The 17,165-nt window shown below is 39.6% G+C and overlaps 1 protein-coding gene across 1 annotated transcript in view; it reads right to left on the bottom strand.

The window, feature by feature from the left end:
* Positions 1-13,732, bottom strand: part of LOC128745697 (zinc finger protein OZF-like) — a 114,689-nt gene extending 100,957 nt beyond the window's left edge. The window contains exon 1 of the mRNA XM_053842778.1: positions 13,239-13,732. Within this exon, the coding sequence (XP_053698753.1) occupies positions 13,239-13,543 (305 nt within the window). The 5' untranslated portion in view covers positions 13,544-13,732. The remainder of the gene's footprint in view (positions 1-13,238) is intronic.
* Positions 13,733-17,165: the final 3,433 nt, after the last annotated feature.

The following is a 17,165-nucleotide window of genomic DNA, read 5'->3' as shown; positions in this document are numbered from 1 at the left end:
CGCATTCGAATCTTCGCTCAACGTTGTGGCTGGCCATGTGCCTCGTAAGCTGAGTGGAAAATTTGAATTTCTGTCCGCAAATCGGGCACTCATTCGTACCGGTCTTGTGATCCTTTCTGTGAAGTTCGAGACTGTTTTTTAAGCGGAATTGTTGACCGCAAGTTTGACACTTAAAAAGCTCGCGCGCATTGGGTTTCGAGTGAATTTTCTTGTGATCGCGCAGTTCGTAGTTTGTTTTGTACGATGAACCACAGATGTCGCACTTGAACAATCGTCCCTTGATGTGGCGACGTACATGCCGTTCGAGTGTAGATTTATCCTTGACGGATATCTCGCAAATTTCACACTTATACGTACGATCGGAGCTGTGCACTTTCCGGTGAAAATATAATTGTATCTTCGCGTGAAAATCTTTGCCGCATATTTCACATTTGAAATTCTTTTCCTCTGCATGAGACGCTTTATGGTAGGTAAGTCTGATTCCAGACCTAAACGCTTCGCCACAAATTTTGCATTTATACGGCCGTTCACCGGTGTGACTTCTCTGGTGCATCTTGAGATTACATCTTAGCGTATACCCTTTGCCGCAGATATCGCAAACGTGATTCCGTCGCTGACCATCATCATCACCATCACCACCACCAGCGCGATTCGCCTTCGTCTCACTGGAAAAGAAAGAAAGCCACAGATGTATTGTTCGATATGCGGCCCGCTTTTTGGCGAAGCGAAATTTGTTTAGTTTTGTTATCCGATTTCTTCGGGCGATGGAGAAATTGACAAGGCAATACATTCGGTGGTGGTGGTAATGATTTCGTTTTATGTACTTTAAGTCAGTTAGAAACTAACATTTTAACAATAAGGCGAGAATCAAAATGGCACATCAAAAGTTGGAAACCAGATTCGTTGGTCATTTTTGCACTTTTTGCATTGACTGCGTAAAAAAAGATAATGGTCCTGAGTTTGCTACTCCGCGGCACTTCAAAACCAATGATCGAGAGCTGCGCTGGAAGTTGTGTATCAAATAGTGCCAAGGAATTCCGATGGGGGAGCCTACTTCTTTATAAATAGCATTGACGGGCGACCAAACCAACTTTGGAATATGTCTGAAGTAATATTGGCTCACCGGTCACCGTTTTTAGATCGAAGTCCTCGAACGCTTTGGTATTACAGCCGAAGACCAGCAGTCAGTTTAGTGAACACTGATTATCATTGAATTTTGAGACAGACCATGTTTGGAGAAAACTGCCGTACACAGAATGAATGGTTCGTTCTTGCAGCGATGCGATGCTTGGTGGTGGCTTCAAGAAACAGTCATCTTGTCAGTCCGTTAGTTCTGCTTGTCATTTACAAACAATATTTTAATGTAGTAGTGGACGTTCGTTTAGCCGCACCTAATTTAGCCTTTATTTTTGTTGAAAGAGAATATTCCATTACATCTCATTGTACTAAAAAATTATAATTTGTCTATTTCCATCGGCTTATTTTATCAAAAAGGATTCAAATTAACTTTTTGTCAACAAAATAAGTTAATTTTGTGGAAGCTGCTGTTCCTCCGCATTCTTGTTACGAAATTCGTTGTGTTTAGTGACCATTGAATGTGCGTTTATTGCTTCCAGAATAAGAGGCTTTAAAATATTGAAATGACTTACACTTACACGATGAAGTGGTTCTACCCCGTTTTTCACAATTTCAATTAGCAAATTTCATACCTGATGAAGTGACCGCAATCCAGCCACCGATGTTAGCTTATGTTTACTGGAAAAGTTTTATGTCTAGATAACTAGGTACAAAAAGTTTAATCGAGAAAATTTTTGAAGGAACTCATTTACAGGAATACGATCTTTACAGATACTAGGTGCTAGCCCGGTGCTACGCAATGAATTCTAAAAATCTGGAGAACGGCTTCGAATATGGAAAACGCATTTTCTCCGTATGCCAACCATCCCATCCTGCTAGACTTGTCAAGAACAACTCTCGTATAGTTTCTCCATGCAGCGGGTCTTTACCCAACCTGCCGGAACAAGGAAATTTCCCCACCTACTCGAATTCCCTAGGCGAGTTCTCAAATCGCTTTCTCCTATTCTACCGACCAGCAAACTAGGCCCCGTGCGTGAATTCCGTTCTTTTTCCTGTTCAAGTTTATTCGCAGCCTCATGCCCAAGCGAAGGATGCAAAATCAAAGCCATGGGTATAAACGTCCTTCAAAACTTGACCCCCTTCTTCATCGACAGACTTCGCAGCCGGTTATATAAGTACAGTTAATTCTGTAGCGGAACCGCCCGGTCGAGATTCGAACATACGTAACCTTTTCAACTTTTTAAAACCTATTTTTTTATTGATTATTGCGAAAGATTAACATTTGGACTATATGTGTTTGAAGTCGTTTGGATCAATTCCAAAAATTGACAAAGTTACAGCTCTTTATATCGCGCATGTCTGGAGCGATTACACAGCGAATAAAAACTTAAACGCCGTTTTTCTCGAAACCAGGTTTTGAAAGTCGTTACCATAAATATCTCAAGAACGACTCAAGCCATTCTCATGATTCTTTTTTTGTTTTAGAACCAACAAAATTATCTAGTGTTTGACCCATCCTTTTTTTGATATTGCAATTTTTGTATTTTTAGAAATGTTTAGTCAATTTTTTTGACTAAAAACCTTACTTTTATGTTTGAATGTCCGCCATTTTGTTATTTATTTATTTATTTTATTAACGTCAACAGGTAAAATATCACCCCAATGACAGGAAAAACTAACTAACGTATTTACAATACTCGTCTGTTTAGATTATTAACATAAAACACGTCTAAAATTACACTCGTTTGTTTCTCGAGACACATTAAAGTCAAATACATGGTAACATTGATTGAACAGACGAGACATACTGCGCAATGATTCATGTAGACCATAATTCGTCCTAGCTGGAGTAATACTGAGGAACGAGTGATATCGTAGATTGCGACGTCGTATATTGATATCCAGCATGCTGAGGAGTATTGAACAATCAACGTTACCTTGCAGGAGATCGCCAATAAAGCATACTTTTGCCACATTGCGTCTTTCCTCTAGTAATTCCAGGCCGATCAGCATGCAACGGTTTTTATAGCTGGGTAAGTTCCGTGGATCCGTCCATCTGAGATGACGTAAAGCGAAGCGGATAAACTTTCGCTGAATAGCTTCGATGCGTTGAATTTCGTTCTGGTAATAAGAAGACCAGACGGGAGACGCGTATTCCAGTACAGGCTGCACAATTGAACAATAGAATGTTTTCAGGCAGTAGATGTCCTTAATTTTTTTCGCAAAACGAAATAAAAAGCCCAGCTGTGAAGAAGCTTTTGCCACCACGTATGAAATGTGATCCTTGAAAGTTAATTTAAACTCCCAAATCCTTAACTGTGGATTCACGCAGTAAACGTACGCCTGCCAAGGCATAGTCATACTGGAATAGTGAACGTTTTCGTCCAAATGAGATTACTGAGCACTTAGACACATTCAGCAACAATCGGTTAATTTGACACCATTTAGCGAAGTTTTCCAACTGCTCCTACAGAAAACTCATATCCTGTGGTTGCTTTATCGTATGGTATAGCTTTAGACCGTCAGCGTATGAGAGTTTCGCGCATTTCAAAATGGAATTAACGTCGAAAACGGTCCTAGGTGGCTTCCTTGTGGAACACCAGAACAAACGGGAAATGGTGAAGAAATGTGATCACCAATTTTCACAGACATGCTACGACCACATAGGTAAGATTGAAGCCAGAGTAGCAAATGTTCGTTCAAGCCAAATCGATCAAATTTGGCAATTGCAATTTGATGATTCATTTTATCAAATGCTGCAGATAAGGCTGTGTATATCGCGTCCACTTGATGACCATCCTCAATTTGGCGTGTTACAAAGTGAAGGAAGTGAAGGAAGTCAAGTTGGTTGTTGTAGACCGTTTAGGCATAAATCCGTGCTGATCCGACGAGATGTAGTGATTATATCTCTGGGCAAGCTCCTGGAGAATAATCAACTCAAACAGTTTATAAGTGGCACTTAATGCAGCTATACCCCGGTAGTTCGAGACTACTCGTTTACAACCTTTTTTAAAGACAGGAAAAACATATGACTGTTTCCAGCAGTTTGGAAAAATGCCTGTTGCCAAAGATAGGTTGAATGCCGCTGCAAGCGGTGCCGCTAGCGTCTCCATACAGCGTTTCAGAATGATTGACGGGATACCGTCAGGGCCATATCCCGTGGAGGATTTTACCATGTCAGTGGAGATAACAAACTGCGACAAAGGTACAGAAAGTCGAGGAACATTTTCGATGGCGACGGCTACATCCTGCGGTTCGAGATGTTCATTGGTAAAAATGTTATTGAAATGAGAACGGAACAAGTCGGCAATGTCAGCGGTGGAGTCGGCTTCGAACAGACCACTGGACATCGTAGAGGGTAATCCCGATTCTTTACGTTGCTCATTCACGTAGCGCCAAAAACTTTTTGGGTTTGCCTTGAGACGGCGTTGCAGATTGTTCTGATGGGCGTTATACAGGTGATCATTGAGTTGTTTATAGGTAGTATTTATTTCTATGTATATTATTCTCGTGGCATGGCGCTTGAGATCAGCGTTCGCCCAGGCTGGTTTAGGCGGTACGCGCTTAGACTTGACGGGCACGAACTGGTCGATAGCATATGCCAGTATGCTAGAAATGGTCGATGCAGTGAGACTAGCGTCGTGATCGCGGAGAACCTCCTCTCAATCAACGTGGCCCAGAAAATCGTTCATACCGTTGAAATTGGTTTTACTAAACTTATATGAGAGGCTTCGGAAGTATCCCGGAAGCGTTGCTGTGGCCTGATCTTTAATTGCGTTAGTAAAGGAGGATGATTCCTGCAGATTTTTACGAGTGCTTACCGGAGCTTCTGTAACCGTACAGTTTACGCACAGCTCGTCACTAACGAAGCACAGATCAAGTGTCCGATGATTCTCGTTTTCAATCCCATTCATCTGTTTAAGTCCAGCGGTGCTATATGTATCAAGCAGTTTTCGCGGGGCTATGCCTATGGACAATCGAGAGGCGATCGGGAATAGAGAACCGTGGGAATTACGCAGCCAAGAGATCGCGCTTAAGTTAAAATCACCCAAAATAACAATTTTATCTCTAGGCTTTAAATGCGACACAACCCAATTGATAGCTTCAAGATGGTTGCCCATCAAGTTTTCGTCGTTGACTCGATCGGGAGGGATGTAAACTACGCAGAGATAGAGTATTCAGTCAACAGTGGTAATCGCGACCCATAATTGTTCAACTGCCGAACAGTTGGGAGGATTAACTGTGCAGGACATGAATCCTGAGCGAACAGCTAACAAAACGCCACCTCCAGTACTTTTACAACTAGTTGAACGCGACCGATCCTGTCGGCAAATGGAGTAAGAGTCGTTAAACAACTGGCTTGTCGTCGTATTTTGATTCAACCAGGTTTCGGTGAGGGCGTATACGTCATAACAGCAATCACTGAAGGCTAACTGGTACTCAGCGAGAGAGCTGTTCATTCCTCCAACGTTTTGATAGTATACCAAGACATTCGAGGTAGCAGATGCAGCAATACTTGTTACGGTTGATGTCCTGGGAATTGAGGATGCGTCAGAGCGATGGATACCGTTACTGATAGGATACTTGCCATGGAAGGCGGCTTGGAAAACCCCTTCACCAGCACTAGACTCAGGGCCGGAACGACTTGGGTGGGAGGAACGAGTCAATTGCGATTGTAATTCGGTGTCTACGGCGGGCTCGACTGAGCTAGGCGGATTAGGGGTTTCCATATCGCGTTGTGGTAGGCGTCCCGGACCGGGTGATAAGCTTAAGCTTAATTGACTTGTAGTGTTTACCAAAGGCGAGGTGTACAACTGTAGACTGTTATGCGTTCGAATTTCAAAAAAAAGACGATACAATTTAATATACTTTTATGTCATTTTGGAATTTTTCAATTCGGATAAGATAAGCCCACCAGCGCCAATCCATGGTACCGCAATTTATGTTTTTTTGAATGACTATCTTTAAGGAGCCGTAGTGGAAAGGGGAAGAGGTTCCCATAAGAAAACAAAATAGTAAATATTAGTATAAAATGCAATGTTTTGAATGCAAAAAAACCCGATTCGATTGGCCTTTCGCGTTAACGAGAAAAAAATATTTGAAATAAGGCAAAAATATGGTGTAAAAGGTATTATACCCCCTTAAGTGGAGAGCGTCGGTCGCAATCCCATTTTCTCGCAGCACCGAACTCTTTAGCGCCCATTCCGGCTAATACTAGAATCCACCGTGGTGCTTTTTCTGCGAGTCACGCGCAAGCTGTATTTAATTTTAATTCAGCTGCGCGCTTGGCAAACTGGGCCACGCATTCTTAGAAATGTTTCTGTTACCCCCTTGGCCGTTCTGACCAATGCGACTTATTTTACTTCGCATGGATTAATCGGCATTTACTCCTGCGGGTCCAATGCCGATGAAAAGTGAAATTTGCCAAACATTTGAAAACGTGAAAAGCCAATTTTCGCTGTGCTACCACTCGCATTTACTTTCAATAACGCGAGTGGTAGTAAATTGAAATTTGCTGTATCACGTCACTTGCCTCACAGAATAAGGCCGATTATGTTCAAAATTCCCTAATTATTCCAGGGTTTTCCAAGTCATTGCCAATTCCCTGATAATTCCAGATTTTTCTGGGTAGTTACCATCCTGATGTTGCATGTTTTTTAACATTATAGTTTCTTTTTACACGGATGATTCCCACTTCATACACTCTACACGTGTGGTCACTCGTTTTATAGATACTGTTCTTGAATATATCGTATATCGTTCGAAGAAAATTAATACTTATTTGAATCAAATCTTTTCATGATACATTCGAGGTTGGTTCTAAGCATGACTTTAGCATGGGTTTATTCTAAGGCTCCTCATTACCCTTCCTTCATGCTAAATTCTATGTGACCCCCGTAAGGCACTTTCGACAGTGCCTCGCCAGGGATGGCTGTAACTGGAGACAGAGTATACTGGCATCGAGGAGCAAGGCAGGTAAAGTAGAGCTAGCAATGAAGGAAGGGTAAGCCCACTACACACAAACACTTATAAAATTTTATAAACATATCGCTTGTTCGATAGCGATTATATCAAAATAACACACTACAGGTTATTTAGCAAACACCCGGACGATATCACAATAGATCAACGATACTGGTCGCAGTGATGAGTCCATATAGAAACACAAACATTGAACCACACGAAGTGTTATATTATTTAAGTTAATATACTTGGTAGTCTAATCTATTTGCAGAGCTCTTCTGCGCAGCTCTTCTGCGAACCCAGTATCCAGAAACTTGCTAAACCTGGAAGGTGGGCGACAATGGGCGGGACATGTTGTGAGAATGCCGAACAACCCCGCAAAAATGGTTTTCCGGTTCCGGTTCCGGTTGGTACCAGATGCAGAGGTGCGCAGCGTGCTCGATGGTTAGACAAAGTGGAGCAGGACCTGGAAAGTGTGGAACAGTCAAGAAATTGGAGACGCACAGCCATGAACCGAATTAGTTGGCGCAACATTATATTGCAGGTCAAATCCTGAGGGACAGCGAGCCAGGATAAGTAAGTAAGTAAGTAAGTAGGTATGTCTGGCCTAAATGCCATTAGTTCATCCCCGAGGGCCCAGAGTATCACTTAACCTTTATTAGCAAATATACTCTCAAAGACTGATCATCATTATTAATAATTATCAATGTATATGGAAAGCGTTTGGTACGGGAGGTCTTCGCTTTCTTCCTTCTCCTTGATTTCATGGAGTTTAATGGAATTAGATATTTTTTCTGGTTCCCCTTGTTTCCTTGGAATTCTCTCTGCGGTACATACTGCGCAGTTGGCTTCCCGAATAAAAATGTATAGCGAAAAAACATCAGGTTTCACTGTTACAAACACCGAAAAACTTCGAAAAACCACATTGAAACAGTGAAAATCTTTGTAAAAGTTACACTGAAGTTACCATGAATATTGCTGTTTTCACAGTAAATTTTAATGGAAACCGCCAATTTTACAGCGAATAAGGGGGTGATTAAGTGATGTAACACTAAATTTTTCGGCTTTTTCCCATACAAATAAAAACCAAAAACAGTAAAATTTGTGGTACATTCACTATAAGTTTTACACTGTTTTACAACGAAGTTACAATGAAATTTAAGGTGATTCTGCAAAAAAATTGTAGGCTTTCGGATTATTAGGACAAAATAAAACCGGCTGATTAATTACAGTATTTCATGTTTTTGAAAAGATATGATGACAATGAATTTGATAGACTTCGAACTATTATGATTTTCGAGCCGCATTCATCGCTCATATTAGGAAAGTATTAGAGGTCAGTACACCTACATAAACAAATTCCGCTCTTTCCCATTCGCGCCTTATCTCAATCTGTTAGATCCTATCGACTGTTTGTTTCATTAGTGTCTTCTATCGTTTCCTCTGTCAATTGTAAACACCCTTATTCTTTTTTTCGTTCGAACATTCATTCGAAAGTTAAACCGATTCGTATTCTTGTTTTCGTTCGAATCAATTCGAACGTTCGAACGCCCCCTTCCTTTTGCTCATACGAATATGAGAATAGTGCTTCCCGATTCGTTCGAAGCAAACTATTCGTACGAATGCAGGATCCGGCTGTAAACAAGAATAAAGGTGAACATCTACCGTTATAAAAACTTAATTATATGCCTGACACCTCATTCGATGTCAAGACGTACACAACGAGGTTGGTCTATTCCATAGGAACGGAGTCTTTCCCCGAACACCCGCGTTAAGAATCGCGGCTAATATGTTGACAGTCGAACAAGTAAGTCGCAAGCGCCTGCATAGTGTCGTCGTCCCGTTAGTAAAACGAATTAGATTAAACTTCTGGCACGTCGGTTTCTACAGTAGACGGAGGAAGAGACACAATTTGTGTCTACAAATAACTCAACCTGCCAAGGATTGGACCTTAGAGATTATTTCCTGCTTCGAAACAATTTGCATTGTTGCCGAATTATATGAAAATTTTTCCAAGAACAGTACAGTAAAGTTACAGCATAAAGTGTGTAAACAGTAAAATTCATTGTAATCGTAAAGTTTTTACATTAATATGAAAAATTTTCTAAGAACGGTACAGTGAAGTTACAGCATAATGTGTTGTAAACAGTAAAATTCATAGTAACCGTAATGTTTTTACATTAATATTCGTTATGCATTTCTACCCGGGTTGGCCGTTGACAAGAAAAATGATCGATTCAAGTAGGTGGCAGTTCCCCAGCGCCGGACAGCTTCCAATACCGGACACTTCTGACTTTCATAGTGCAAATGGTGCACCTTGGTAGCTAATATGATAAAATCAATAAAAATGACAAAAAATTAACATGTATGATTTTATAGGACAGAATCATTTATGAAACCAGAGATTTGTTTGTTTTTATCTACCGTCGATCGAATTGTTATGCTTCGGCTAATTTTCGAATCAGCATTATAATCAGTATTATTCGGTTGCATAAAATTTCGTTTTTCATGTATAAAATATCTTTCATTAAATTCATTTCCCAAGCTCGGTAGTTCATTTTTTCACAAAGTTACTCAATTCGTTAAAAAATATAAATTGTATTCAGTGATTCCCGTTACCCAGTACCGGACAGCAAAATGCTTTCTTAGTTCAGTCAAATTCTTGAATAAAATCAAGATTTTGCAAAAAAAAAGATTGAGAAGAAACAAAACCTCACTTATACCGAACCGATTATCTTAAATATGAAAAAAAAACAAGAAAACCAGTTGATGATCAATTTTTCGAAGAAAACAGAAGAGATTCGATATGGTGCGTAAAAAACCACTGACTTTTATGCAAATCAATTCTTAAAACATCTTTAGTCAACAAGTGTGCCAGATTTTAAACATTTTCACGTGTGTTTTTCAGAACTATAAGCCATGAATTGGTTTATTTTATGATTTCTGTTAAGTGTCCGGTACTCGGAGACACAATTCACGATTTTTATCGATTTCTCATTTGGTTTCTAAAATGGCTCATTGGTGATGCAACTACGTGTAACCTATTTTTATCGGAAAATAGTCTTCTAAATTACTCTTCCAGTGAATAAAAACCATAAAAACTGAAGTAATGCTAAATGTCGATTTTATATATGTCACAATCCTCAGGTGTCCGGTACTGGGGGACATCCTCCTAATCGTCATTTTCCAGGATGCTTTCAAGAATTAGCTGCGTTAGTCTGAGATTAGACAGAGATCTCAAACAATTTTTCATGTTTTATGAAACTTCACTTAATCATGCACAAACAAGACTGTGCCGACCATTGCAAAAGATTAAAGTCGTTATCTCCAAACCATCTCTTGACCGATCGAGCAGTATGTTTAGGGTCATTATCTTGCATAAACTGCCATGGGGTATGAAATGGGGAAGGCAAATAAGGAGTGTCCAATATAGCTCTAGCCATCCCAAGCCCCTACCTAGCGCCTCCACGTGGCCATACCTGGTAATGCTCTTTTGAGTAGCCAAGCTAGGAGGTGCAATGCTGGGTGGTTCCCGGCTGCCTGATCTCAAAATCGAGGTTTTGGGCAGACGGCGGAGCCACACGATCTTGTTAATAGGTAAGCATAAATTAAGTTATTTCAATTATTTTTTTCGTTTTAGCTTATGAAGTACCTCCTGCTATATAAAACTTTGGCTAATACGAGTGTTAATACTGCACATGGATATTGGATACCAGAAGAAAAAATTATACTGATTATTGGAAGCACTTATGGAAACTAAAAGGACGCAACTCTATTCCATTCGAAGGACTGCTGGTGAGATTGTTCTATTTTTATCCATATACACCACTTTTCATAAATAAACTAGAATGGGGAAGAGGGAGGGACCACCAGAGCACTTGTTTGAAGCAGTGGGCCTAGGGAGAGTGAAATAGTCAACTTTCTAGGGTTAATCTTGGCCCGATTAACAACACATCGTGGATAATGAGCGGGCTCTTCTCCCCACCTGCTGGAGTCATTCTGCATTAAGACGGTTTATTCAACGATTGACTCAGGTGACTTAGACCTTGGAAGGAGATTCTCTAAATCCCTGGTATGTGTAAGTGATGTTGCTTATCGACCAATTCCCGACCCTTCATAGTTCAAACAAGAGTTGGGAAGCATGACCAATCATTAAATATGTTCAACTCTTTTTGACATGATAGGCTCATTGCTACGAACGGATGTTTTGCTAAGGCAGATGGTAGTACCATATATTCATATTCATATTCATTATCTTGCATAAACTGTGATTTTAACGGCATTTCCCATCCCGCATGTGGAAGCACTGCAGTTAACAAAATATCAGTATACAGGTATTGATCCATTATCCGTTTTATCCAGAAAATTGGACCTACCCCGTATCAGGAGAAGCGTCCTCAGACCATGATATTTCCTCCTCCATGTTTGAATGTTTTTATTGTGTATATTCTGAGGTTTGAAAGCAGAGCCAATACGACGGCGAACACAGCGTTTTCCATCGGATTCAACCAAATTCACTATTATTTCATCAGACCATAAAACATTTCGCCATTTCTTACGCTTTTCGGGTCTGATCCAGTCTAGATGTTTCTTAGCGAATTTCAATCCGAGCTTGGAGATGCTTCTGCATGAGCATAGGTACATTTCTTGGACTCCAACTGACGAGCTGCTTCTCACCAAGCTGTTTCTGAATTGTTCTGGAACTTATCTTCGATGCTACCTTGAACGGATCAATATCCGACAACCGTTTGATATGATCGTCATCCTTAGCACTAGTTTTCCGGGGATGTTCAGTTGCCAAACACGGTTTTGAGTCGCGGAGAGTATTGATCACGAATGCTCTTGATCTACCAAGGCTACGATGTCTCGTTGGGTTTTACCTTACTTAGCAATTTGACGAATAAAAGAGGAAAAAGGACTTACTTTAGCAATAAAATATTTATAAACAGAAAAACCGGTAAAAACCCAAATTGGTGTAATTCTTTTGTCACTCGATTATTGAAGCGAGCGCCACTAGGAGTGGCTCACATAATTTGACAGTAGCAACGAAGTTCTATCGCACAACAGACATCAAATTGAAAGCAAACGTCACCATTACTATTAATGTGATTACACTACGGTCTGAGAGCGAAAGCCTGAAAGTGGAGAATATCATGACATTGTTTGCCGTTCGCTTTGAAGCGCGCATTTTTTCCGGTCAAGTATCCATGAATCCATCTCATCAACGAGTCACCCCAAAGCCGATACCTGATACGATATGTACGAATGATTCAGGACTTTCTAAAGCAAGGATCAGAATGCATGATATTATGAATTACACTCTGAAACTGTAACTCGAAAATCTCGACCTAGGTGTGCAGGTACAACCGGTTGAGTCAATTGAGGGTTAAGCATTCTTTATTGACCAAAAGTATTTACGCACACTAAATTGTTGGAATTTGAACAGTCTGATTTAGGCAGATATATAATGAGATAGGGCTTGACCAACAGCTTCCGGTATAATGCGTAGTGGTAATCAACAATTTATAACTTTCCTTCGTTTTCTTTATTCTGCTTTTCGACCAGCAGCAAGTTTTGATCGAATCGAGCAGATTCGAAACTACTAAATCCGGGACAAGAACCATCTTCTGTTTATAAGATATCAAGCACTGTGCTCGAAACTTATTCTCGAACACCGACTCGTGCTCGATCGAAATGTAAAATATCAGCAGCGATTGAGTTTGAGTCATCAAAGTGATTCATAATCAGGGATGGAAAATCAGTGATTTTGACCAAATCTGTGAGTTATCGCCACACGCACAGATCACGATCCGTACATTGATAACAAGATTTTGTTCTCTAAACAGTTTCAGCAGCCAAAAAAGGTTACTCATGTTGTTTGTATGGTGATAATCATGTAATGAACATGATCTGACATGAGGTTTATCATAATCTGTACCGATCGCGACAAAGTCGCTTTAGTCGCTTACAAGTGGTGACGTCAGCGAACCTGAATCCGATCGCTCCTATGATCTTAATCGCTAGAAGCGATTTTTTTCCATCCCTGTTTCATAATGGTATTTTTCCGAATCTCAGAAGTAGGCTCAGTGAATATATCTAAGTCTAATAGGGCAACATGTATCATCCATATCCATAGACTATTCTTAAACATAAAAATAAAGGATAGCCCCGTCGAGTAGAAAAAAAAAGAAATTTACCTGGAACTAGAAGCTGCCATTTCGCCATCATTCGCCGCTGCCACTGCAGCGGATGCCGGTGCAGCCGCAGTTTCTGCTTGGTCGGCTTCCGCTTCCCCCTCCTCGTCCTCATAATCATGCTCATCGATGATATCGGCCGCTGGTTCCTGCTTTACAACACTCGAACCATCCGCTTCCGGTAAGGCGGAGTTCTTTGTCGGCGGTACGACAACCATCGTCGTATCCGCCAGGGTATCGGATAGCATAACCTCTTCCACCTTTATCGAAGTGGAATCTTCCACTTTTACTACCACGAATTGATCCATTTTTCTTCTGCGGATGTATCACCACTAAAAACTCAGATATTGCAGCTGCAATAAACGAACACGTTTAGAAACACTCTTCAGTAACACTTAATTTCTATCACGGTTTTGTTTTCTCACTTATCGACACTGAATAACTTCAGAATTAAATTCTTTTTGCACTTAAATTCAGGTTCGCCATGCAGGCGTCACTCTTCTTCGGGTAGTAGAAATTTCATCGAATTAATTTTTCATTTCATCGCAAGCAGAACAAGCCAGTGCTGCCAGTTTTTATTGAATATGAAAACGAAAATTAAGTTGCACAGAAAATTAACTGAAGCCTAATTTACGTGTTTTTCACACAAATCGTTTAATCCAGCTTTTTACGAACCATAATGGCGGACGTGTTCGTAATATTTGAACAGCATTTTTGACATTTCCCTAATACATCGCACGTTTTCTTTCCGTACATTCCTTTAGTTTTACCGTGGTCGCGCGGAAAGAAAACGTGCGATGTATTAGGGAAATGTCAAAAATGCTGTTCAAATATTACGAACACGTCCGCCATTATGGTTCGTAAAAAGCTGGATTAATGTCGAATTTGTTTACAGTACCACCCCGCTAATCCGACAAATTCATGGCCGGATTAACGAATTTAGACTCGATAATCCGGCAGTCAAACTAATGTCAGTGGGGATTTGAAATGTCGTGTTGTTCACATCCAGACGTAAACAACTCCGGAAATTTTCGAAAAAAATTGTCGTAAATACGCAATAAAATAGGCGAATTCGAGCAAAACTAAGAGCAACCGTTCGCTACCTGGTTGTGATTATTGGAACTACAAAAAAAGTGCAATTCCCAAAATGTTTGCTGGCACCTATATGGAGCTCAACTTTAAAAGTAATATTTTACTGAATTAACAACAGTGGGAATGATGAAAATGGATAATAATGGTAAGAAAATGTATTTCCTTTCATTTGATGTATATTGTTTCTAATTCGGGAGATTATTAAAGCTTCGCAAGTGTATTTATGTTTACGAACTGATAGGTTATATGTTTGGCTCTTGGCGCAAGTGATGCTAATCACGAAAATAAATCCGTTAGCATTTGAAAACACATTGGAATGCACTGAAGACTGAAAATAATTGGTGATTCTCTATCCAGGATATGTAAACTTTACAGCTGACTCTATGTACTTTTGCTTCATGCGGTACAAAATCAAACATTAACATTTTTCTGCCATAAAGTTAATTAATTCGAATATTTTCACTTACTTTAACGTAGATAAACAAATTTCTTCCAATATTACGCTATCTAAAATCCTGACAATTGAAAGGGTTAATCAAAAACTTCATTTTATTTCAGCTTTTTTTTTAAATGTATATGGAGTTTGACAGCGATTTTACTTTTCATCACTTTTTTTATGCAGCGCCTCCAAGCGGGTGATAGCTTGTCAAAAACGCCTATACTTTTCAATTCATGGTTAGCTTCGAAATAAGCACAAGAACGTTAATCTATTGATAAGAGTGATGAATAAATAGAGCTATTGGCAAAACTGAAGGCAGTTATAAGGAGCACCATTTATCATTTCAATTTAGTTGGAATGAGTATTGCGATTATTATCTAAAATTTTTCTTTCGTAGGTTTAGTTGTGCGCCTAACAGTTGCGCGTAGCTCTGTTCTGGTTGCTCGCAGTCAAAGTATCTCTTTTACACTCACACGAAATTTTGTAAGAAACTGTCAACGCATGAGTGATGAGAAAAGCAACAATATTTCTCTCTCGCTCAGCACCTGAATGCTATCCAGCTTTTTACGAGCCATAATGGCGGACGTGTTCGTAATATTTGAACAGCATTTTTGACATTTCCCCAATACATCGCATGTTTTCTTTCCATGCGTTCACGGTAAAACTAAAGGACTGTACGGAAAGAAAACGTGCGATGTATCCAGCTTTTTACGAACCATAATGGCGGACGTGTTCGTAATATTTGAACAGCATTTTTGACATTTCCCTAATACATCGCACGTTTTCTTTCCGTACATTCCTTTAGTTTTACCGTGAACACGCGGAAAGAAAACGTATGACGTATTAGGGAAATGTCAAAAATACTGTTCAAATATTACGAACACGTCCGCCATTATGGCTCGTAAAAAGCTGGATTGGGGAAATGTCAAGAATGCTGTTCAAATATTACGAACACGTCCGCCATTATGGCTCGTAAAAATCTGGATAGGTCAGCTTGCTTTGTGTTTGCCCGTTCAAACATGCACATTTTTTTACAAACGCAATCAGCATTTAAATTTTATCATTTTCGGTTAACGTAAAACATTGTGACTGTGTTGTTTGTAAGTCTGTATGTAATAGAACAAAACGAATGTTATCTAAGCAAAGAATAAGAGCATAAACATAGAAAACTTACTCGTGCTTACACTGTCAACAATACATGATTTACCTTTGCGCACAACTATATAAAGCTGAAAAACGAAAGATTTTCTCGGGAAGCACAATAACATCTTGACTCAAATGTCGACCCCCAATGAAGGTAATGTTCGACTGAAAGGACCTAAGTACAGTCAACTTTCGTTCGTTGGGCTATCTTTAACTGGGCTACGTTTTAATCGGGCTCCCGTTAATTGGGCTATAGCCCATCTAAAACGAAGTCAAACGTCATTTCTGACAGCGTATTTTTTCTTCCGAGGGGCTCTTGAATATAGTTCATTTAAGTGTGGAAAATAATTTATACAGAAAATATTAAAATTAATTGAATGGAACACAATTGCATCATATCGTTTTCCGATCCCTTATGAACTTGACCCTCCTATTTTTAGCATCACGGTGAAACAGTTAAAAATGCCAATATATATTAACATTGTAGCATGAAATTCAGCTATATACTTATTAAACAATCTAGAACTAAATTTCAGCAATGAAAAGATTAGGTTCCACTTTGATTCTGTATTTAATATAAGTGTATATTTTTATAAACCTTTCTGCGACGATTTCGACAAAAACAATCGATATATCCCTCGGTTTTGACATCTCAGCCCAATTAACGAAAGTCTTTCACTAAACGGGCTAAGAGCTTAGTGCAATTAGCGAAAGTTGACTGTACTCTGCTTTTTAATTTAAAAAGTTGTCTGTTAATGGAAACGGAATTCGTTACAATATTTTTCTCGGAGATATTTAATGCAGAAAAAGTCGTACCGTTTCTCAAGTTGCGAATTCTACCCTTCAACACATATGTTGATGGTCGCTATCTTAGTTACAATAAGAAGCAATATTTGGGAGTTTTGTTAACAGAATCTAGATAAAATAATTCGAGGTTCTTGGAAAGAATTTAGTTTTACCCATGAGAATTATTCTTTATTACAGTCACCCCAGTATTATGGGCCACCCAGTATTATGGGCCAGTCAATACTTTACGTTAGTTTTATACGTAACAAACTAATATTTAACTATCGAATATGAGTTCAACAGATAGCAGCAACATTCTGTCGCATGGTTGACAGCAATACACTCAATTCCAATGCGTTAATTTTCTTAATTTTCCGATAGTTGTCAGTTGGCTCCAATCGACTTTCGATTTGTCGTTATTCTTGCGGTAGTTATAAATAGTCGGTTGTGAATTATAAGCTGAATAGCGG

This window comes from Sabethes cyaneus, chromosome 1, assembly GCF_943734655.1.
Source record: "Sabethes cyaneus chromosome 1, idSabCyanKW18_F2, whole genome shotgun sequence".
NCBI classification, from domain to species: domain Eukaryota; kingdom Metazoa; phylum Arthropoda; class Insecta; order Diptera; family Culicidae; genus Sabethes; species Sabethes cyaneus.
The sequence above is the reverse complement of the archived record's forward strand: the minus strand, read 5'-3'. Positions and strand labels throughout refer to the sequence as shown.